The following is an 18,416-nucleotide window of genomic DNA, read 5'->3' as shown; positions in this document are numbered from 1 at the left end:
ATAAAAAAAGAGAACGGCATATTGGCAAACAATTGCATTGCAAAAGGCAAGTTTAAATGTGAAGTCAACTGCTAATTCTTTAGACATACAAGCAACTGCAAGGTGGGAAACAGCAGGTAAAAAACGCTGTTATTTGATGATAACTTTTCTAGCTTTTTTAAAAGAACTAATTACTTGGAAAATGCTAAAGAAATACTTAACCATACATAGTAAAATTTGCCTTTATATTTTATTTTAGTACATAAAGAATGCAAGAGGAGTTATAAAAAAAAAAGAATTTAATCAGAACTTTGTGTTGCTATTAATCAGAAGGTATATATTGTATTTGTTCTTACAGGTTTTAACAGAACTCATTGGATTTTCTGCAGCAGAAAGCCAGGTAAGCAAAAATTTTTGTTCAAGGAATGATTATCAATCAACAAGAAATTGCATTCTATTCCTCTAGTTTTTGCAACAATCAGTTTGCAATTTTCCCTTCTTGTTGTAAAGTTTCATTTAAAATCTATAAAAAGTAAATTTTAGGCATAGATATGGATAAGGGATATAACTCTTAAGCTTGTTAGGATGTCACTTTCTAGAGTAAGGGAGATAACTCTTATGCTTGTTTGGATGTCACTTTCTGGAGTAAGGGAGATAACTCTTATGCTTGTTTAGATGTCACTTTCTGGAGTAAGGGAGATAACTCTTATGCTTGTTTGGATGTCACAGACTGGAGTAAGGGAGATAACTCTTATGCTTGTTTGGTGTCACTTTCTGGAGTAAGGGAGTTAACTCTTTTGCTTGATTGGGTGTCACTTTCTGGAGTAAGGGAAATAAATCTTATGCTTGTGTGGATGTCACTTTGAGTAAGGGAGATAAATTTTATGCTTTTTTGGATGTTAACTGGCTTGCCACTCCATCTAAATCTCTGCTTCGAAGGAAAGGGTTGGAGCCATTGTCACCTTGGCATTAATTGGACAATTTTAACAAATCCAACGATTCGCTATGAAATTGACCAATAATATTGACAGGCACTTTTGACAACTTGACCTCAAATGTATTATGTGATGCGTCAAAATATATAAATATCTGTTAATAATAACCCAAAACGGCAAGCTATTCATATCTCTACGTGGTATTAATTCTATGTTCAATTTAAGAAATAATTTGGGTGTGTTAAAACATTGACGTACTACTAGTATATCAGAGATATATAATACAATTATGTCTCTGCTAGTATAGTATAATATATTTAGTATACCATTGTCCCTCATTTGGTTCCTCAAAATGGAATCAATTTTTTATTTTGATTAGCAAATGTTCAAAATTCTTCTCTGAAAGTATGAAACAAAATGTTTTGAAATGGTATAGGATTGGTGACTAAGAAACCCTGTACAAGCTATCCTTATTTGAGGAGATATGCCACATAGTTCCCATTGAACTCTATGAAAACATCGTTTTCTCTGAAACCAGTAGGCTAATGTGAAATACTTGGCAGGGATGGATGATCTCTACAAATAATCCTCATTTGGTTCTGGTTGGAAGAAAAGCATGGCTACCATAGGCAATCATTGATTCTGACTTTAATTTTCAGAGATCTTCTTTGAAACTTACAGCAAAAATTTTGATGGTGATTGACGATTGGATGACGTTCTACAAACCATCATGGATTAAAGCGAAAGCTTCCTCCACCAATAAAACTCTGCCACCATGATATAGCATTGTGTACTGAAAGTGCCATTGAACACCAACAGTCAATAGAAAAAGGGTTGACCATTGTTAGCGTCAATTTGTTTTAGAAATAATTCATGGGGGCTTGAAATTATCTTGATTTGACCACTGGTTGGCCCTTTATGCTAAATATTTTAACTCGAGTGATAGCTGGCATTTTTATATGTCACATTTTCTTTAAATGATTTAATATTTTATGTTTTTATTGATAGGTAATGCGAAGAATGGCAAAAACAGATTGTCATGTGAAGGAAAGATTAACACAGGTAATTTTCAGGCCCCAACACCATAAAACTTTTATTTTCTCAGAAAAAAATTATTCTCAGAATGAATTATATTACTCAGTTTAGAATGAGAACTTTTTTCTCTGCCATAAAAAAATATTCTCAACATTGGAAATATTTAAGCTGAGAATTTTTTTCTCAGCGATGTAAGCGATATACGGGTGTTTGAAAACTAGAAAAGTGTACCAAACTTCGCGAAAATGCAGGTGAGATTTGATGATTGTTGTCAAAAGTCTGTTAAGGGCATACGATACAGTTTTCATCCCGTAATGAAATTTTGATGAAAATTTGCACCTAGGCTATTTTTTACCTGATTAAACCAAATATGCAATAAAAAATATACCATCATGTGCTACTTTTTGAGTAAATTGAGGTTGAAATTTCAGATATTTCCTCAAAATTCGGATTTGTGGAAGTATTTTTCCTTTCGACAGATCTACATAACTTTTTTGTTTTAAAAGATAAACACAAGCTGTTTTTTGTTAAATTATTTGTAATTTCTGTTTTATATAAATGTTCTATAAATTTGTACATTTTATTTTTACAAATAACTCATATTTATCAAATGTTCATGAATGTAGAAAAAATTTTTTTTTTTTAAATAATTGAACTATTGACTTTTTCATGAAAATTGGTACACATAATCTTCATACGTAATCAAACCAAATGTCATTTTAAAAAAGAAGGGTCCATGAACTCGTTTTCAAGTTAAATCAGTTTGAATGATAAAAATCAGTCGAAAACTGCATCTTTTCCCCGATAAGTCACAGTTTGACGTCGCGAAAATAACAATTTACGTTATCAACGTCATTACTTCCCCTGTAACTGTATCGTATGCCCTTAAGGTAATTTTTGCTGTCAGTATGGCTGAAAAAAAATTAAAGAGGGGCAAATTAGACAACCGATGAGGAGCTTGCCCTAATTGAGCAAGCAAATCTTAGAGAAGATTCCCTTTTTGGGAAAATGAAAGGTTGTGGCGATGTAAACATTGCCACAATCAGGTAAAAAGCTTGGCAAGGAGATTTGAGATATGTTATATGCGTATGTTCTTGATATTTTTCAACTTATTGAAAAGTTTTCAAAATAAAATTGCAGGTTGTACAGCTTCCTAGTAACTATATATTTAATATATTGAACAGTTTAATGCGAATGTTATCGGTATTTCATCTATTCATTGAAATCACATAATGTGTAGAATTATCTTGACTTTACACGCTGTTCATAATTTGCATTTCATATAATTCTTATTTCTTTAATTATAAGAAAACGCTGCAAAAAGATTTGGAAATAGTTGGAGATTAATATTTAGATGGATTAAATTTGCAATTTTTCAAAGTTTATTTAACAATTTGTGTCTTGTCTGTAAAATGGTTTTCACATTTATTCTAAAACCAGTTGTTGGCATGATACGGGTTATGTTCTTCTCATATATTTTATGATGGTATGATACTAAACCCCTAATGGGAGGGATTGTACTTGATTTGCATATGATGAAGACATAATCTTTCAATCAGTTTAATTGAGGTCTGGAGCTGGCATGTCAGTAACTGCTAGTAGTCCTTTGTTAATTTATGTATCATTGTGTCATTTTGCTTAGTTTCTTTTGTTACCTATTCTGACATCGGACTCTGACTTCTTTTAAACTGAGTTTTACTGTGGGTATTGCTATGTGTTTGTTTATTCTACATTGGCTAGAGGAATAGGGGAGGGTTGAGATCAAACAAACATGTTTAACCCCCCCCGCAATTTTGCGCCTGTCCCAAGTCAGGAGCCTCCGGCCTTTGTGAGTCTTGTATGTTTTTTAAATTTAGTTCATTTATATGTTTTGGAGTTTAGTGTGACGTCCATTTTCACTGAACTAGTACACAATCTTATTTAGGGGCCAGCTGAGGACCACCTCCGGGTGCAGGATTTTCTCGCTGCGTTGAGGACCCATTGGTGGCCTTTTGGCTGTTGTCTGCTCTTTTGTTTGGTTGTTGTCTCTTTGACATATTTCCCATTTCCATTCTCAATTTAATTATACCCCACGCAAAGAGTTGCGGAGGGTATAATGTTTTTGACCCGTCCGTCCGTCCGTCCGTCCCTCCGTACTGTTTCTTCTCTCAACTCCTCTCAAACCACACAACAGAATTTCATGAAACCTTTTTAGATAATAAGGACATACTATGTAGTTGTGCATATCGACAGGAAATTACGATTCAATTCTTTTTCTAGGAGTTACGCCCCTTTGAACTTATTTACTTTAATGTACTACTGCAACAGTTTGTCATCGCAACTTCTCTCAAACCACACAACAGAATTTCATGAAACCTTTCAGATAATAAGGACATACTATGTAGATGTGCATATCGACAGGAAATTATGATTCAATTTTTAAAGGCAGTGCTTTAATGCCTTTCTAGTTGCCGTGTTAATCTTTCTTTCCGCGATATCCAACTTATCTACGTGGGGGGTCATTAGGCTCCAAGTAGATCCGGAAAATGTTGATTCTCTCCTCTTCTTATTGTGATATAAAATGTTTTTTGTTTCATTTCATTTACATTGGGAAATAGAGAAACGATCATTGTGTTTTGTTAGTTTTAAAAACTTTTGATATATTTGTATTTTACATTATAAGCAGTCAACCGATTGACAAACTAGAATTATTTGAATTCCGTGTGGAAAGAGGTCGGGTTAATTTCGAGTGTTATCTGCAATCTAGATGTTTATAAATCATTTCAGTCGTTGATATAATAATTAAAGGTCGACTGAACATGAATTATATTATACAATTTAAAGCGCATTTCTGTTTATGCACGCAAACCCGTCTAACGTTATTGTTATTTCGCAGTTATATAAAGTAGCAAATTATCGTTCCTGAATAGGTGGCGCCGTGGTAGCCGATCCTGTTCTTCAACTTCCGGTTTCTGCACTGTGCAACTATTACAGTTGCATTTTTAATTAACGATGCCAAGTACTTGTTGTTGTGTACCTGGATGTCATTTAAGAGGAGGACATGCATTTCCAAATGACTTAAAAAGAAGGAAAAGTTGGATCAACGCCATGGCCCATACGCAGATTGGACGAGAACACGATGAAATCGTGGAGTCCATCTCAATCAGCTGTTGTTTGCAAGGCACATTTTACTGAAAAAGACTACGTGCAGGAAACTATTCATGGTAAAACTCTATTTTCTTTTTAAAATATATAGTTATATATGTAATCGCCATGCGAAATAACCAAAGTCTGTTTACAACCGCAATTATCGTTTTAGAATAAAAGGGGGTGGTTAATTCAAGACGTCATAATTTTTTGGATTACGATTCAACGTGATATGTTTGAGATTTTTTGGTGCTTGCTACAATTATAATGATTTCTTACAAGAGGTATATCATACTGAGAATTATTTTAGCAGTAATAATGCTAATGTAGTAATGACAGGAATGCATAAGCTATGCCTCATAGACTTTCTTGAAAAATGTCAATGACAATGTTAACAGGAACAAAACAATGACATGCTCTCATCTATATTATAGTTATTTAGGTACAAACAATGTATGTTTGTTGCATACGTCTCTCATTGTTTGTCCTTTGGATTTACATAACATACATTTTGATGTACATTGAATCAGGCTAACATACTTTTATCCAGATTGTAATGAATAAATCTAGTTAATATTTTGCCAGGTAGTATAAAGTATGCATTGCTAATGAAAGTTCATTTAATTATCAAAAACCTAATGTTTTATAACCTTTTTCAGGGTGCAAACCCACCATACAGAGACTTAAGTCTACTGCCATTCCCAGCCTATTTTCCTAGACCAAGCAAGAGACTGAATCGTCCGCAAAAAGATAAATCAGGGCAGTTTCCTGTGAAAACAAAAGAACTAAACTTGATGAATATTGTAGTAGAAATATAGAGGAAAGTTTTGATTGTAAAGTTGGTTTTCCTGAAGAAGTCATTCATACTGCAGACATGATTTATGACTGTCCACCACCAACTGCCGAGCTAATGTTGAGCTTCACAGATGGAATTACGCAAACACCATCAATGCCTATATTTTCAGCAGAGAATTTTGAAATGAAGACACGTGACACAGCCATGCATTTATATACCGGTTTAGAGTTGTAACTTGTATACTAAATTTTTATTTGTTTTGACCACACTTGGTCCAGCAGCACATTGTTTGAGATACATATATTTTCAAATTGATAAGGTGTCATTTGAAAATCAGTTTTTTTATGACTTTGATGAAATTGAGGCATTATACAACCAACTTTGAACTGTCTAGATTCTAGATTGAAACTAGTGTTAAGAATATTGTGTAAACATGGATTGTTTTTATGTCTAAACAGTGGCGTGAGGCTAACACTTGGCCATTTAGTGGTTTAGTCAGGTATTTTTCGCCATCCAACTTCAAATTAAAGTTTCCTACAACTTGGATTATTATTGACAGCACAGAATATCCCGTGATAAAACCTAAAGCTCCTAGAGCTCAGGCAACCTTTTCATCATTTAAAAACAGAAACACTGAAAATACTTGTATGTTCGACTCCTGGTGGTTTAGTCAACTATGTCTCTAATGCATATGTTGGTTGTACCAGTGACTGTGAAATAGTTGAAAGATGTAGAATAGTTCAATTATGTGATCCAGGTGACAGTGTGATGGCAGACAAAGGTTTAAATGTGCATGATTTGTTTGCTCACTTTTTTCAAAAAAAGAAACAGAATTAGTTCCAAAACTCTTATACGGGATAGAAAAGTCTCCAATTAACACGTGCACATAGAGCTAATTATTGGACTTGGCAAAACATACAAAATTCTAATAAATCCTATGAATGGAACTGAAACAAAACTTTCATCTGAAATAACATTTAGTTGTTTTATGTTGTGTAATTTTAGAACTTGTATTGTGCCAAAGGATGCATAAATAAAAGTGACGCAATGAAGTTTGTTCTGATATATATATATATAAATATTATTTACAATTACATGCACATGTAAATTGTAATGCATATAAAAATAAGGAGATGTGGTATGATATTCAGTGAGTTTATCGAACCAAAGTGCATAAGAAATGGGTAAAGCAGTTACAGGTGTTACTGTCACCGTGCAATCTCCAACAATTAGAAAAACTTGTACCGTGTAAAAAATTTCAGAGATCTTACAACTAAGTTTTGTTGTCTCACCTTGACTTTGGTGAATTGTTTATATCTGTTGATGTAAATATAAAAAAGAAGATGTGGTATGATTGCCAATGAGACAACTCTCCACAAGAGACCAAATGACACAGAAATTAACAGCTATAGGTCACAGTATGGCCTTCAACAATGAGCAAAGCACATACCGCACAGTGAGCTATAAAAGGCACTGAAATGACAATGTAAAACAATTCAAACAAGAAAACTAACGGCCTAATTTATGTACAAAAAATGAACGAATAACAAATATGCAACACATAAACGACAACCACTGAATTACAGGCTCCTGACTTGGGACAGGCACATACATGTACATACAGAATGTGGCGGGGTTAAACATGTTAGCAGGATCCCAACCCACCCCCTAACCTGGGACAGTGGTGTAACAGTACAATATAAGAATGAACTATAAAAATCAGTTGAAAGAGGCTTAACTCATCAGATGGATAAATACAAATACAAGTGGACGAGGCCGGGTAGTTGTACATCCAAACAACAAAAAGACACTAAGTACAGATCTGAGAGTACTCGCATTTACTGACAGCTAGTTCAAAGCCACTAACAACTGATAAAAAAATCTTGCATCTAAGACTAAATTATCAATCCGTAAGCTCCCTTTAGAATTTTATAAATTTTAGATTTTACATTTCTGAGTTATGGGGTTTTATTCATTAAAAAAGCGGGGATTTTCCAGTTTTTGGACAACAACTCAAAAATGCTTTAAGCAGTTCGCATGAAACTTTGGTGAATTATTTATAGCTATTGATGTAATCTCCCTATTGATTTTCATAAATTTCAAATATGACATTGAGAAGAAATTGAACTTTATTTGTTTATAGTCTGGCAACAGATTTATTAAGTATTGTGCAACAGCACAGTGTATTGCACAACAGCAAGAAATCTTTAATTGAATACAAATTCAATTCATATAATCGATTTCAAGTTCTGTGACTACATTTATTCAGAAACTATAATATGTCAAATATTTAATTACAATCCAAATTCAGACCTGTATCAAGCTTGAATATTGTATCCATTTTTGCCCCAACTGTTCAGGGTTGGACCTCTGCGGGTGTATCCAGCTGCGCTCAGCGAATCAGTTTATTTCTTAATTAAGAACTCCTTTTTGTCGAGCCTGCGACTTTTGTCGCAGAAAGCTCGACATAGGGATAGTGATCCTGCGGTGGCGTTGGATAACTTCTTAAAAGCTTTATATTTTAGAAGGTGGAAGGTCTGGATGCTTCATACTTTGTATATGGATGCCTCATGTTACGAAGTTTCCGTCAGTCACAATTTCAATGTCCTTGACCTCATTTTCATGGTTCAGTGACTACTTGAAAAAAAAATTAATATTTTTTGTAATGTTAAATTCTCTCTTATTATAAGTAATAGGATAACTATATTTGGTATGTGCGTATCTTGCAAGGTCCTCATGCCCGTCAGACAGTTTTCACTTGACCTCGACCTCATTTCATGGATCAGTGAACAAGGTTAAGTTTTGGTGGTCAAGTCCATATCTCAGATACTATAAGCAATAGGTCTAGTATATTCGGTGTATGGAAGGACTGTAAGGTGTACATGTCCAACTGGCAGGTGTCATCTGACCTTGACCTCATTTTCATGGTTCAGTGGTTATAGTTAAGTTTTTGTGTTTTGGTCTATTTTTCTTATACTGTATGCAATAGGTCTACTATATTTGGTGTATGGAAATATTTTATGATCTATTTGTCAGTCACACAGGTTTTTTTTTTTACCTTGACCTCATTTTCAAGGTCAGTTGCTCAGTTTTAAGTTTTTGTGTTTTGGTCTGTTTTTCTTAAACTATAAGCAATAGGTCAACTATATTTGTTGTATGGAAGAATTGTTAGCTGTACATGCCTGCCTAGCATGGTTCATATGACCTTGACCTCGTTTTCTTGGTTCATTGGTCAATGCTTAGTTTACTTGGTTAATGTTAAGTTTATGTGACAGTTGTAATAAAGCTTTATATTTAGGACTATCAACATAATATCAATGATTAGTAAAGAAGGCGAGACATTTCAGCATGTGCACTCTTGTTTCATTCATAAATTACTTTATACTTGGAAATATAATTTTGCTTGGAGTTATAGTTTCTAAAAAAAGTATTGTCATTGAAAGAGTTGACATGTTGCAATGTACATTTATTCTACATAGTTCTATGGTACCAAATCAAAAGTTTATATAAAAGAAAGAAGTCAAAGGTTTCCCATCATAGTTTAGTTACATACATTTTTTTTGTACCTGAGGTCGTTGAATATAGATCATTATATAAATAAGGAGATGTGTTATGATTTCCAATGAAACAACTATCATCCATACATTGTACTTACCAGTCCCAAACCACATTTGCAAAGTTGAATAAAATACAGTTGATAACATTTACTTATTACTAAAAAGAAAATGCCAAACTATTTTAAACAGTATTTGACTATAAACATAGATTAAAAAAAAGGTACAAACTGGACATAATGCACTAGTTCATAAACAAGTGAGAACAATCGCCTTCATATAGTGCTCAGAATATGACATTCATAAAACTTGTTCAATATCATTAAAGAACTCTAAATCTTAAATACTGAAAGCCACCTCTGATAAGTACAATGTACTATGCAAGATAATGATATAACTGGACTAAAAATACACACAACCTGTAATTAACTGCCTTTACAGCGCTTTCGCGCTTTGATTTTTCCAGGAGTTACGCCCCTTTGAACTTATTTGCCCAATATACTACTGCAACCTTTTGTCATCGCAACTCCTCTCAAACCACACAACAGAATTTCATGAAACTGTGTAGATAATAAGGACATACTATGTAGATGTGCATATTGACAGGAAATTATGATTCAATTTTTTTTCTGATACAATTTTTTTTTCTTACACTTATTTTATTTCTCCAATGACAATGTGGGGACGTGGGGTATGTGAGCGCGCTCACTAAGGTTCTTTCATTCAAATCATCATATAATAGATAGGGAATATTATTACAATAATTTTCATTCAGATTAGATTTCCAATTTTTTATAACAGTTAATTTCAATAAAACAATTTTCATATGTTCATGCCAGGACAAAAGTACAAACATATAAGTCGAGAACCTGTAATTCAGTGGTTGTCCTTGGTTCATGTCTGTCATATTTGTTTTTTGTATTTTTTTTATAAACTAGGCCATTAGCTTTCTCAATTGATTTGTTTTATATTTTTCATGTCAGGGCCTTTTATAGCCGACAATACTGTTTGGGTTTTTATACGTCCGTTTACGGGACGTATTATGGTATACCGTTGTCCGTCCGTCGTCAACATGTCGGTCATTAACTCAAATAAGCTTCAACCAATTTGCATAAAACTTTTGTCAATTGTTCATATCTATTGATGTGAGATCCCTTTCGCTTTTTATAAAATTTAGATTTTACCTTTCTGAGTTATGGGGTTTTATTCATTAAAGAAGTGGGGATTTTCCAGTTTTCGGACAATAACACAAAAATGCTTTCACCAATTTGCAAGAAACTTTGGTCAATTGTTTATATTTATTGACATGAGCTCCCTTTTGATTTTTATAAATTTTAGATTTTATGTTTCAGAGTTATGGAGTTTTATTCATTAAAAAAAAAGGGGGATTTTCCAGTTTTCGGACAATAACTCAAAAATGCTTTCAGCAATTCTGATGAATCTTTCGAGAATTGTTTATATCTATTGATGTAAGCTCCCTTTCAATTTTTATAAATTTTAGATTTTACACTTCCGAGTAATGGGATTTTATTCATAAAAAAGGGGTGATTTTCTAGTTTTCAGTAAATACCTTTAAAGTGCTTTGAGCAGTTTTTATTAAACTTTGGTGACTGGTTTATATCAATTAAGATAACCTCCCTTTAGTTTTTCACAAATTTCTGACATTGAGAAATTATTGAACTTTATTCGTAAAAAATGCGACGGGCGTATCATGCGCTCATGGCGCAGCTGTTTATTCTCATTGTTGAAAGCCGTATGGTTGCCTATAATTGCTCACATCCACTTATTTTGAGCTTTTGTGGATAGTTGTCTCATTGGCAATCATACCACATCTCCTTATTCTTATATAGTATGTCCCGAAATTCTGTTCTTTTAAGATGCTATATTATATCTACTGAAATTTCCTTTTAATGATTTTCAATGTGTAAGGGGTTACTATATTCATTTTTAAAGTATCAGTAGTTAAATAGACTGCACAGCATGAAAAAAAAAACAACAGAAAAAATCAAAATAAAAGTGGCATCAAAACTTTGTTTTTCGATGTTTTTAAACATTGCATATACACTTGAATAATTCATATAACAAAAACTAAATCGGTTACCCCTTAAAACTTTTATACCAATGAAAGAAAGGTTTTTTTTACCCCCACTTTAAAAAAGTGGGGGTATATTGTTTTACCTCTGTCTGTCCTTCCGTCAGTCCATCCATCCGTCAGTCCGTCCGTCCCATGAATATTTTTGTCGCACTTTTCTCAGGAACTACTTGACAAGGATTTCTGAAATTTGGTTTCAGGGTTTATATAAGTAAGTTACACCGTGTGATGCGTTTTCAGATTCATCACTCAACAACTTCCTGTTAACCGAAATATTTCGGTGGGGGTATCATCAGTGAGCATTAGCTCACAGTTTTACTTGTTAAGTCTCCCAAACGAAGTTTGGGAAGACTTATTGTTTTTGCTCAGTTCTTATTATTATTATGTCACCCGATCGACAATGTCGGGTGACATATTGCTTTTCCTCCGTTTCTTTTTATTATTATTTTTCTTCCACCTATTTTGTCCGAAGCGTTTTTGGGAGTTTAGTGGACCAATCCTATTGAATGGTTAACATAATGAGGTCCACCATCTGAAGTTGTGCAGGACATTTTCGGAATTTTTAAAATGGCCACCATTACCATGGAAACAGCACAAATGCAAAAAATTGGAAAGTGTTCCAAACTTAATGAAACTTTACAGAAATGTTAGTTGGCAGATGTAGATGTGGCATTTGACATTGGAATTTCCAAAATGGCCACCATTGCCATGGAAACCGGAGAAATTTTTTTAACATTAGACCCTATGGGAAAATTCTTTAAGTGGGATTTCCTCACTTAACATGGTAGGTCAAACACTGTGATTCTTTCATGGACTGTTGACTGTCATGTCCCAATATGGAATCTGTCTTTGAATTTTTGGAAACATGCACTGTTACCATGGAAACAGCACAAATCCAAAAATGTCTAAAAATTTCAAAATGCTCCAAATTTAATGAAACTTACTATAAATGTTAACAAGCAAGTATAAATGAGACTTTTGGCATTGGAATTTTCAAAATGGCCGCCGTTGCCATGGAAACCCCAAAAAATGTGAAAAATTTCAAAATGCTCCAAATGTTCTGAATATTTACAGAAAGCTGTATTGCCATGCATATATTGGCATTCACTGCTTAAAATTTTTCAAATGGCTGCCACTTAGTGGCAATGGGGGCAAGGGTGACATCCGCTATTGCTTGCAATGACAAATCTAGTTATTATTCTTCTTCTTCTTCTTCTTCCTCTTCCGCCGCTTTTAAATTTGAACTTGTCCGCACCCGTTCTCCAAAACCACTTGTCAGATTAACTTAGGGTTTCACAATATGTTAGACTAACATGTCTAGTGGTGCAATCAGGGTTTTGTTTGTGCAATGGGGTTTATAAAGGGGTACTTTGAGGGGCAAAAAGAAAAGAGGGTTTTACTATAGAACCCTATGGGATTTTATTTTTAAAAATTTTCAAATGATTATAAATTGAAAACTGTTTGTGATAGACACAATCTTTTTAATTGAAAATGTTCTAAATGATAAAGCCCATTAAATGAAATACAGGGTTAGTCCCCAGGGGTCACCCCCACCCCCTGCCTTTTAAGAAAGTTCTAATACCTTGTAAATGGTCAAGATCCCCACCCCTAAACCATATATATTTTGGTTTGTCATGCTAAGATGGTTTGAATGATATACAGGGTTAGTCCCCAGGGGTCATCCCGACCCCCTGCCATTTGAGAAAGTTCTAATATCTTGTAAATGGTCGAGATCCCCACCACTAAACCATATATATTCTGGTTTGTCATGATAAAGCACATCAAATGAAATACAGGGCTAGTCCGCAGGGGTCACCCCCACCCCATGCCATTTAAAAAAGTTCTAATATCTTGTAAGTGGTCAAGATCCCCACCCCTAAACCCTATATATTCTGGTTTGTCATGCTAAGATGGTTTGAATGATATACAGGGTTAGTCCCAGGGGTCATCCCGACCCCCTGCAATTTGAGAAAGTTCTAATATCTTGTAAATGGTCGAGATCCCCACCCCTAAACCATATATATTCTGGTTTGTCATGCCAAGATGATTTGAATGATATACAGGGTTAGTCCCCAGGCATCACTAATGCATATAACTTTACTGGACCAAACCAATTTTCACTGGAATTTGCCCAATGTCAGGCGACCCTGGGAATTACGAATTATGGGAGCTTCGTTTGGGAGACTTCGTAACAGCATCCTGTTACAATCATTTCTTGTTTTAAAATAAATTAGGCTTGAAAGTTTTTTTTAGAAAGAGACAATTTAAAGTTAAATTATTCAATATATTTTGTGATACTTACGTACATTCTATACATCTTTACATATTTCTGCGGACTATTTAATTTGCTTTATCTTCTAATGTACATAGTTACTTGTATATTTTTTCCAATATTCATATGCAGTTAGACATGGTCTAGATGCTTGCAAAAATCATACAGATCTATGTGATCACACAGTTACATACCTTTTACGATAACTTGAGGCGACTGTAATTTATCTTATGTTATATTCCAAAATCAAATTGAAGTATCATAAAAGTTCATTTTTAGCGAGCCTGCGACTTTTGTCGCAGAAAGCTCGACATAGAGATAGTGATCCGGCGGCAGCGGGGGCGTTAGCTAACTTCTTAAAAGCTTTATATTTTAGAAGGTGGAAGACCTGGATGCTTCATACTTTGTATATAGATGCCTCATGTTACGAAGTTTCCGTTAGTCACATGTCCAATATCCTTGACCTCATTTTCATGGTTCAGTGACTACTTGATAAAAAAGTTCAGATTTTTTGGAATGTTAAATTCTCTCTTATTATAAGTTATAGGATAACTATATTTGGTATGTGCGTACCTTGCAAGGTCCTCATGCCCGTCAGACAGTTTTCACTTGACCTCGACCTCATTTCATGGATCAGTGAACAAGGTTAAGTTTTCGTGGTCAAGTCCTTATCTGAAATACTATAAGCAATTGGTCTACTATATTTGGTGAATGTAATGATTGTAAGGTGTACATGGCCAACTGGCAGGTGTCATCTGACCTTGACCTCATTTTCATGGTTCAGTGGTCATAGTTTAGTTTTTGTGTTTTGGTCTGTTTTTCTAATACTGTATGCAATAGTTCAACTGTATTTGGTTTTATGGAAATATTTTACGATGTTCATGTCAGTCTGGCAAGTTTTATTTGACCTTGACCTCATTTTCACGGTTCATTGCTCAATGTTAAGTTTTTGTGTTTTGGTCTGTTTTTCTAATACTGTATGCAATAGTTCAACTGTATTTGGTTTTATGGAAATATTTTACGATGTTCATGTCAGTCTGGCAAGTTTTATTTGACCTTGACCTCATTTTCATGGTTCATTGCTTATGTTAAGTTTTTGTGTTTTGGTCTGTTTTTCTTACACTTTAAGCAATAGGTCAACTATATTTGGTGTATGGAATGATTGTTAGGTGTATATGTCTGTCTGGCAGGTATCATCTGACCTTCACCTCATTTTCATGGTTGATTGGTCAATGTTCAGTTTTCCTGGTTAACCTTTTAGCTCACCAGGGCCCGAAGGGCCCCATGTGAGCTTATGCCATCACTTGGCGTCCGCCGTCGTCGTCGTTGTCTGTTGTCGTCGTCTGTCGTCGTAAACTATTTCAAAAATCTTCTCCTCTGAAACTACTTGGTCAAATACCTTCAAACTTTAACTAAATGTTCCTTAGGGTATCTACTTTATAAATTTTATCCGAAGTTTTGATCCATAGACAAACATGGCCGCCATGGCTAAAAATAGAACATAGGGGTCAAATGCAGTTTTTGGCTTATATCTCAAAGACTAAAGCTTTTAGAGCAAATCTGACTTGGGGTAAAATTGTTCAATTGGTCAAGATCTATCAGTTCTGAAATTTCAGACAAATCGAACAACCCATTGTTAGGTTGCTGCCACCGAATTGGTAGTTTTAACAAAATTTTGCAGTTTTTTGTTATTATTTTGAATATTGTTATAGATATATATAAACTGTAAGCAGCAATAATGTTCAGCAAAGTAAGATCTACAAAAAAGTTAATATGACCATAATTGTCAATTGACCCCTTAAGGAGTTATTGCCCTTTAAAGACAATTTTACACAATTTGTTCAAGTTTGCTAACATTTAAAAATCTTCTCCTCTGAAACTACTGGGCCAATTACCTTCAAACTTTAACTAAATGTTCCTTAGGGTATCTTGTTTATAAATTGTATCTGAAGAATGTATCCATCGACAAACATGGCCGCCATGGCTTAAAATAGAACATAAGGGTCAAATGCAGTTTTTGGCTTATATCTCAAAAACTAAATCTTTTAGAGCAAATGTGACATGGGGTAAAATTGTTTAATTGGTCAAGATCTATCGGCCCTGAATTTATCAGACGAATCGAACAACCCATTGTTGGGTTACTGCCACCGAATTGGGAGTTTTAACAAAATTTTGCAGTTTTTTGTTATTATTTTGAATATTATTATAGATATATATAAACTGTAAGCTGCAATAATGTTCAGCAAAGTAAGATCTACAAAAAAGTTAATATGACCAAAATTGTCAATTGACCCCTTAAGGAGTTATTGCCCTTTAAAGACAATTTTACACAATTTGTTTATCAAGTTTGCTAACATTTAAAAATATTCTCCTCTGAAATGCAGGTGAGCGATTCAGGCTCTTGAGAGCCTCTTGTTTTCTTAGATACCTTAAGCAATAGGTCAACTATATTTGGAATGATTTTAATGTTCCATTCTCAATTTTATTTATGTCTGTCTGGCAGGGTTCAAATGACCTTGACTTCATTTTCATGGTTCATTGGTCAGTATAGAATTTCCTTGGTTTGGTCTGTTTCTTTTATACTATAAGCAATAGGTCATCTACATTCTGTGTATGGAGGGATTGTATTAAAGGTGTACATGTATTTCCGGCTTGGTTTATCTGACCTTGACCTCATTTTCTTAAATCATAAATGTTAATGTGATACTTGTAGTAAAACTTTATATGTAGGACTATCAACATAAAATCAATGGTCAGTATAGTAGGCGAGACATTTCAGCGTGTGCACTCTTGATATATATTTTGAGAGTATGTATCAAAGTTGGCACCCTATCAAAGTTCTGGAAAATCAGTGAAATAACATCGAATGCACCTAACAAGGAAATTGCTTTAATCTTGATTGTTATAACATCATTGATTTTTTTTAACCTTTTTTTGCAATAATGCAAAACATAAAAAGGAACCTATGATAGATAAAATCGCAAGTAGCATTTTGTAAACATTGAACCTCTATCAAAGAATTATCGCTGTAAACCGCAAGACATGGATAAAAATGAAGGTTATTTTTGTTGTTGGGTTGCTGTCACATAGACATACACCCCACATATCCATTTATTCACATATACATGAGTATACTAAAATGTAGGTGATTTAAAACAAAAAAAAAGGAGTAGGGTCAATTTCCTGTGAAGTTATTTCACATCATTTTCAAAAAGTCTTTCAATCTTTACTTAAATTCAAAGTATCGCAAACAATATTATTGCTTATTTCAAAACCGATCAGCAAATCATGAACGCCTGAAGATATCTTGAAACCTCAATTTTGACAAAATTAGTGTTCAGTATTTATCCTAAAAAATATATGAGAAGGACAACGTTAACCAAAACAAAAATTATGTTGGAAGTAAAAATATCACGGTATATTCTTTCAAATACAATTTAATTCGTGTTTATTAGTGACGTTCTTCAATGCAAATTTTAACAAAAACACTATTAACAGTTGTAATTTTATATCAAAATGCCTTCAATAGCTACATATATATATTTTTTTATATACTTAAGTATGGTTTTGGCTATACTTAAAAAGTTAAGAATATTCTTAATCATGAGTAAAAAAAAAATCTGAAATATTTTTATGGCGGTGTATTTTGCTGAGAATAAAAAAATTGAGAAAATTCTCAGGCTGAGCACAAAAAATTAACTCAGAAAGTTTTATGGTGCTGGGGCCTGTTGATTTACTTCAAATAAAAATATGTAAAAAACAACACATTAAACTGCATGGTGTTGTCAAGTAGCAAGACATCATACCTATCAACTGACCCGTATCCTGCGGGTGACACCCATAAATTTCACCTCTCACCAGGGTTTTTAAATCCCCACGGGGTCGTTAAATAACACAGGAATTCGGAAAATGACCTGTTTTCACCCAGATTCTTGAGCGTTTAGATTGATTTCATGAGTGATTTTCCTTTGAAATACCAGCAAATTCGTAATTCTTCCTGAACAGGAAGTTCAACTAGCTTTGTAAACTTGTCAAATTAAGTGACTCATTAAGTGCATGGCTTCACTTGACAGCTTTGGTGTCAAACACACTGTTAATTAACACCAATTACCTTAGCTTAAGGTCATAGATAATTTGTGTATTTCAAAGTTGTTTGACAAAACATTTGAGCTATTTCCCCTTTTTGCTACCTTTCACAATATACTCCTTAAATTTATGGGGTTTTTTTTGTGAAAAGATTAAATCTAAGGCAAATTTAATGCAATACATATCAGAATATCATTTCTATTATTTTTCTGCCTTCGAACAATTGAAAAATTAATATTTTGAAGAAAAAAAATTTCATCTCTACTTCCTTTAAATGGTTAAATTTTTTATTATATTCTCCATTGAATTATATTTAATGCTGTACAAATTGATGCACACTTTGAAACATGTGGCTTGTGAATAGATTTAAAACTATTATGTATTATAATTAGAGTTTATAATGAACTTGTCAGCTCACTCTATTGGGTAGTTTATTATTTTTGCACACGGTCAATGACGTTACAATGCACATTCCATTCTAATCTAATTTTGCTACATCATTACTTCACACGATGTTGTTTGCGTATGATAAGTGTCTGCA

The 18,416-nt window shown here is 33.7% G+C and overlaps 1 protein-coding gene across 1 annotated transcript in view; it reads left to right on the top strand.

Moving 5' to 3' along the window:
• The window catches only part of LOC127724955 (recQ-mediated genome instability protein 1-like), an 88,689-nt gene that overhangs the window by 61,733 nt on the left and 8,540 nt on the right, over positions 1-18,416 (top strand). The window contains exons 11-12 of the mRNA XM_052231956.1: positions 338-379; positions 1,923-1,976. Coding sequence (XP_052087916.1) covers positions 338-379; positions 1,923-1,976 — 96 coding nt within the window. The remainder of the gene's footprint in view (positions 1-337; positions 380-1,922; positions 1,977-18,416) is intronic.

The sequence above is a fragment of the Mytilus californianus genome, unplaced genomic scaffold (assembly GCF_021869535.1).
Source record: "Mytilus californianus isolate M0D057914Y unplaced genomic scaffold, xbMytCali1.0.p SCAF_14, whole genome shotgun sequence".
Lineage (NCBI taxonomy): Eukaryota > Metazoa > Mollusca > Bivalvia > Mytilida > Mytilidae > Mytilus > Mytilus californianus.
The sequence above is the reverse complement of the archived record's forward strand: the minus strand, read 5'-3'. Positions and strand labels throughout refer to the sequence as shown.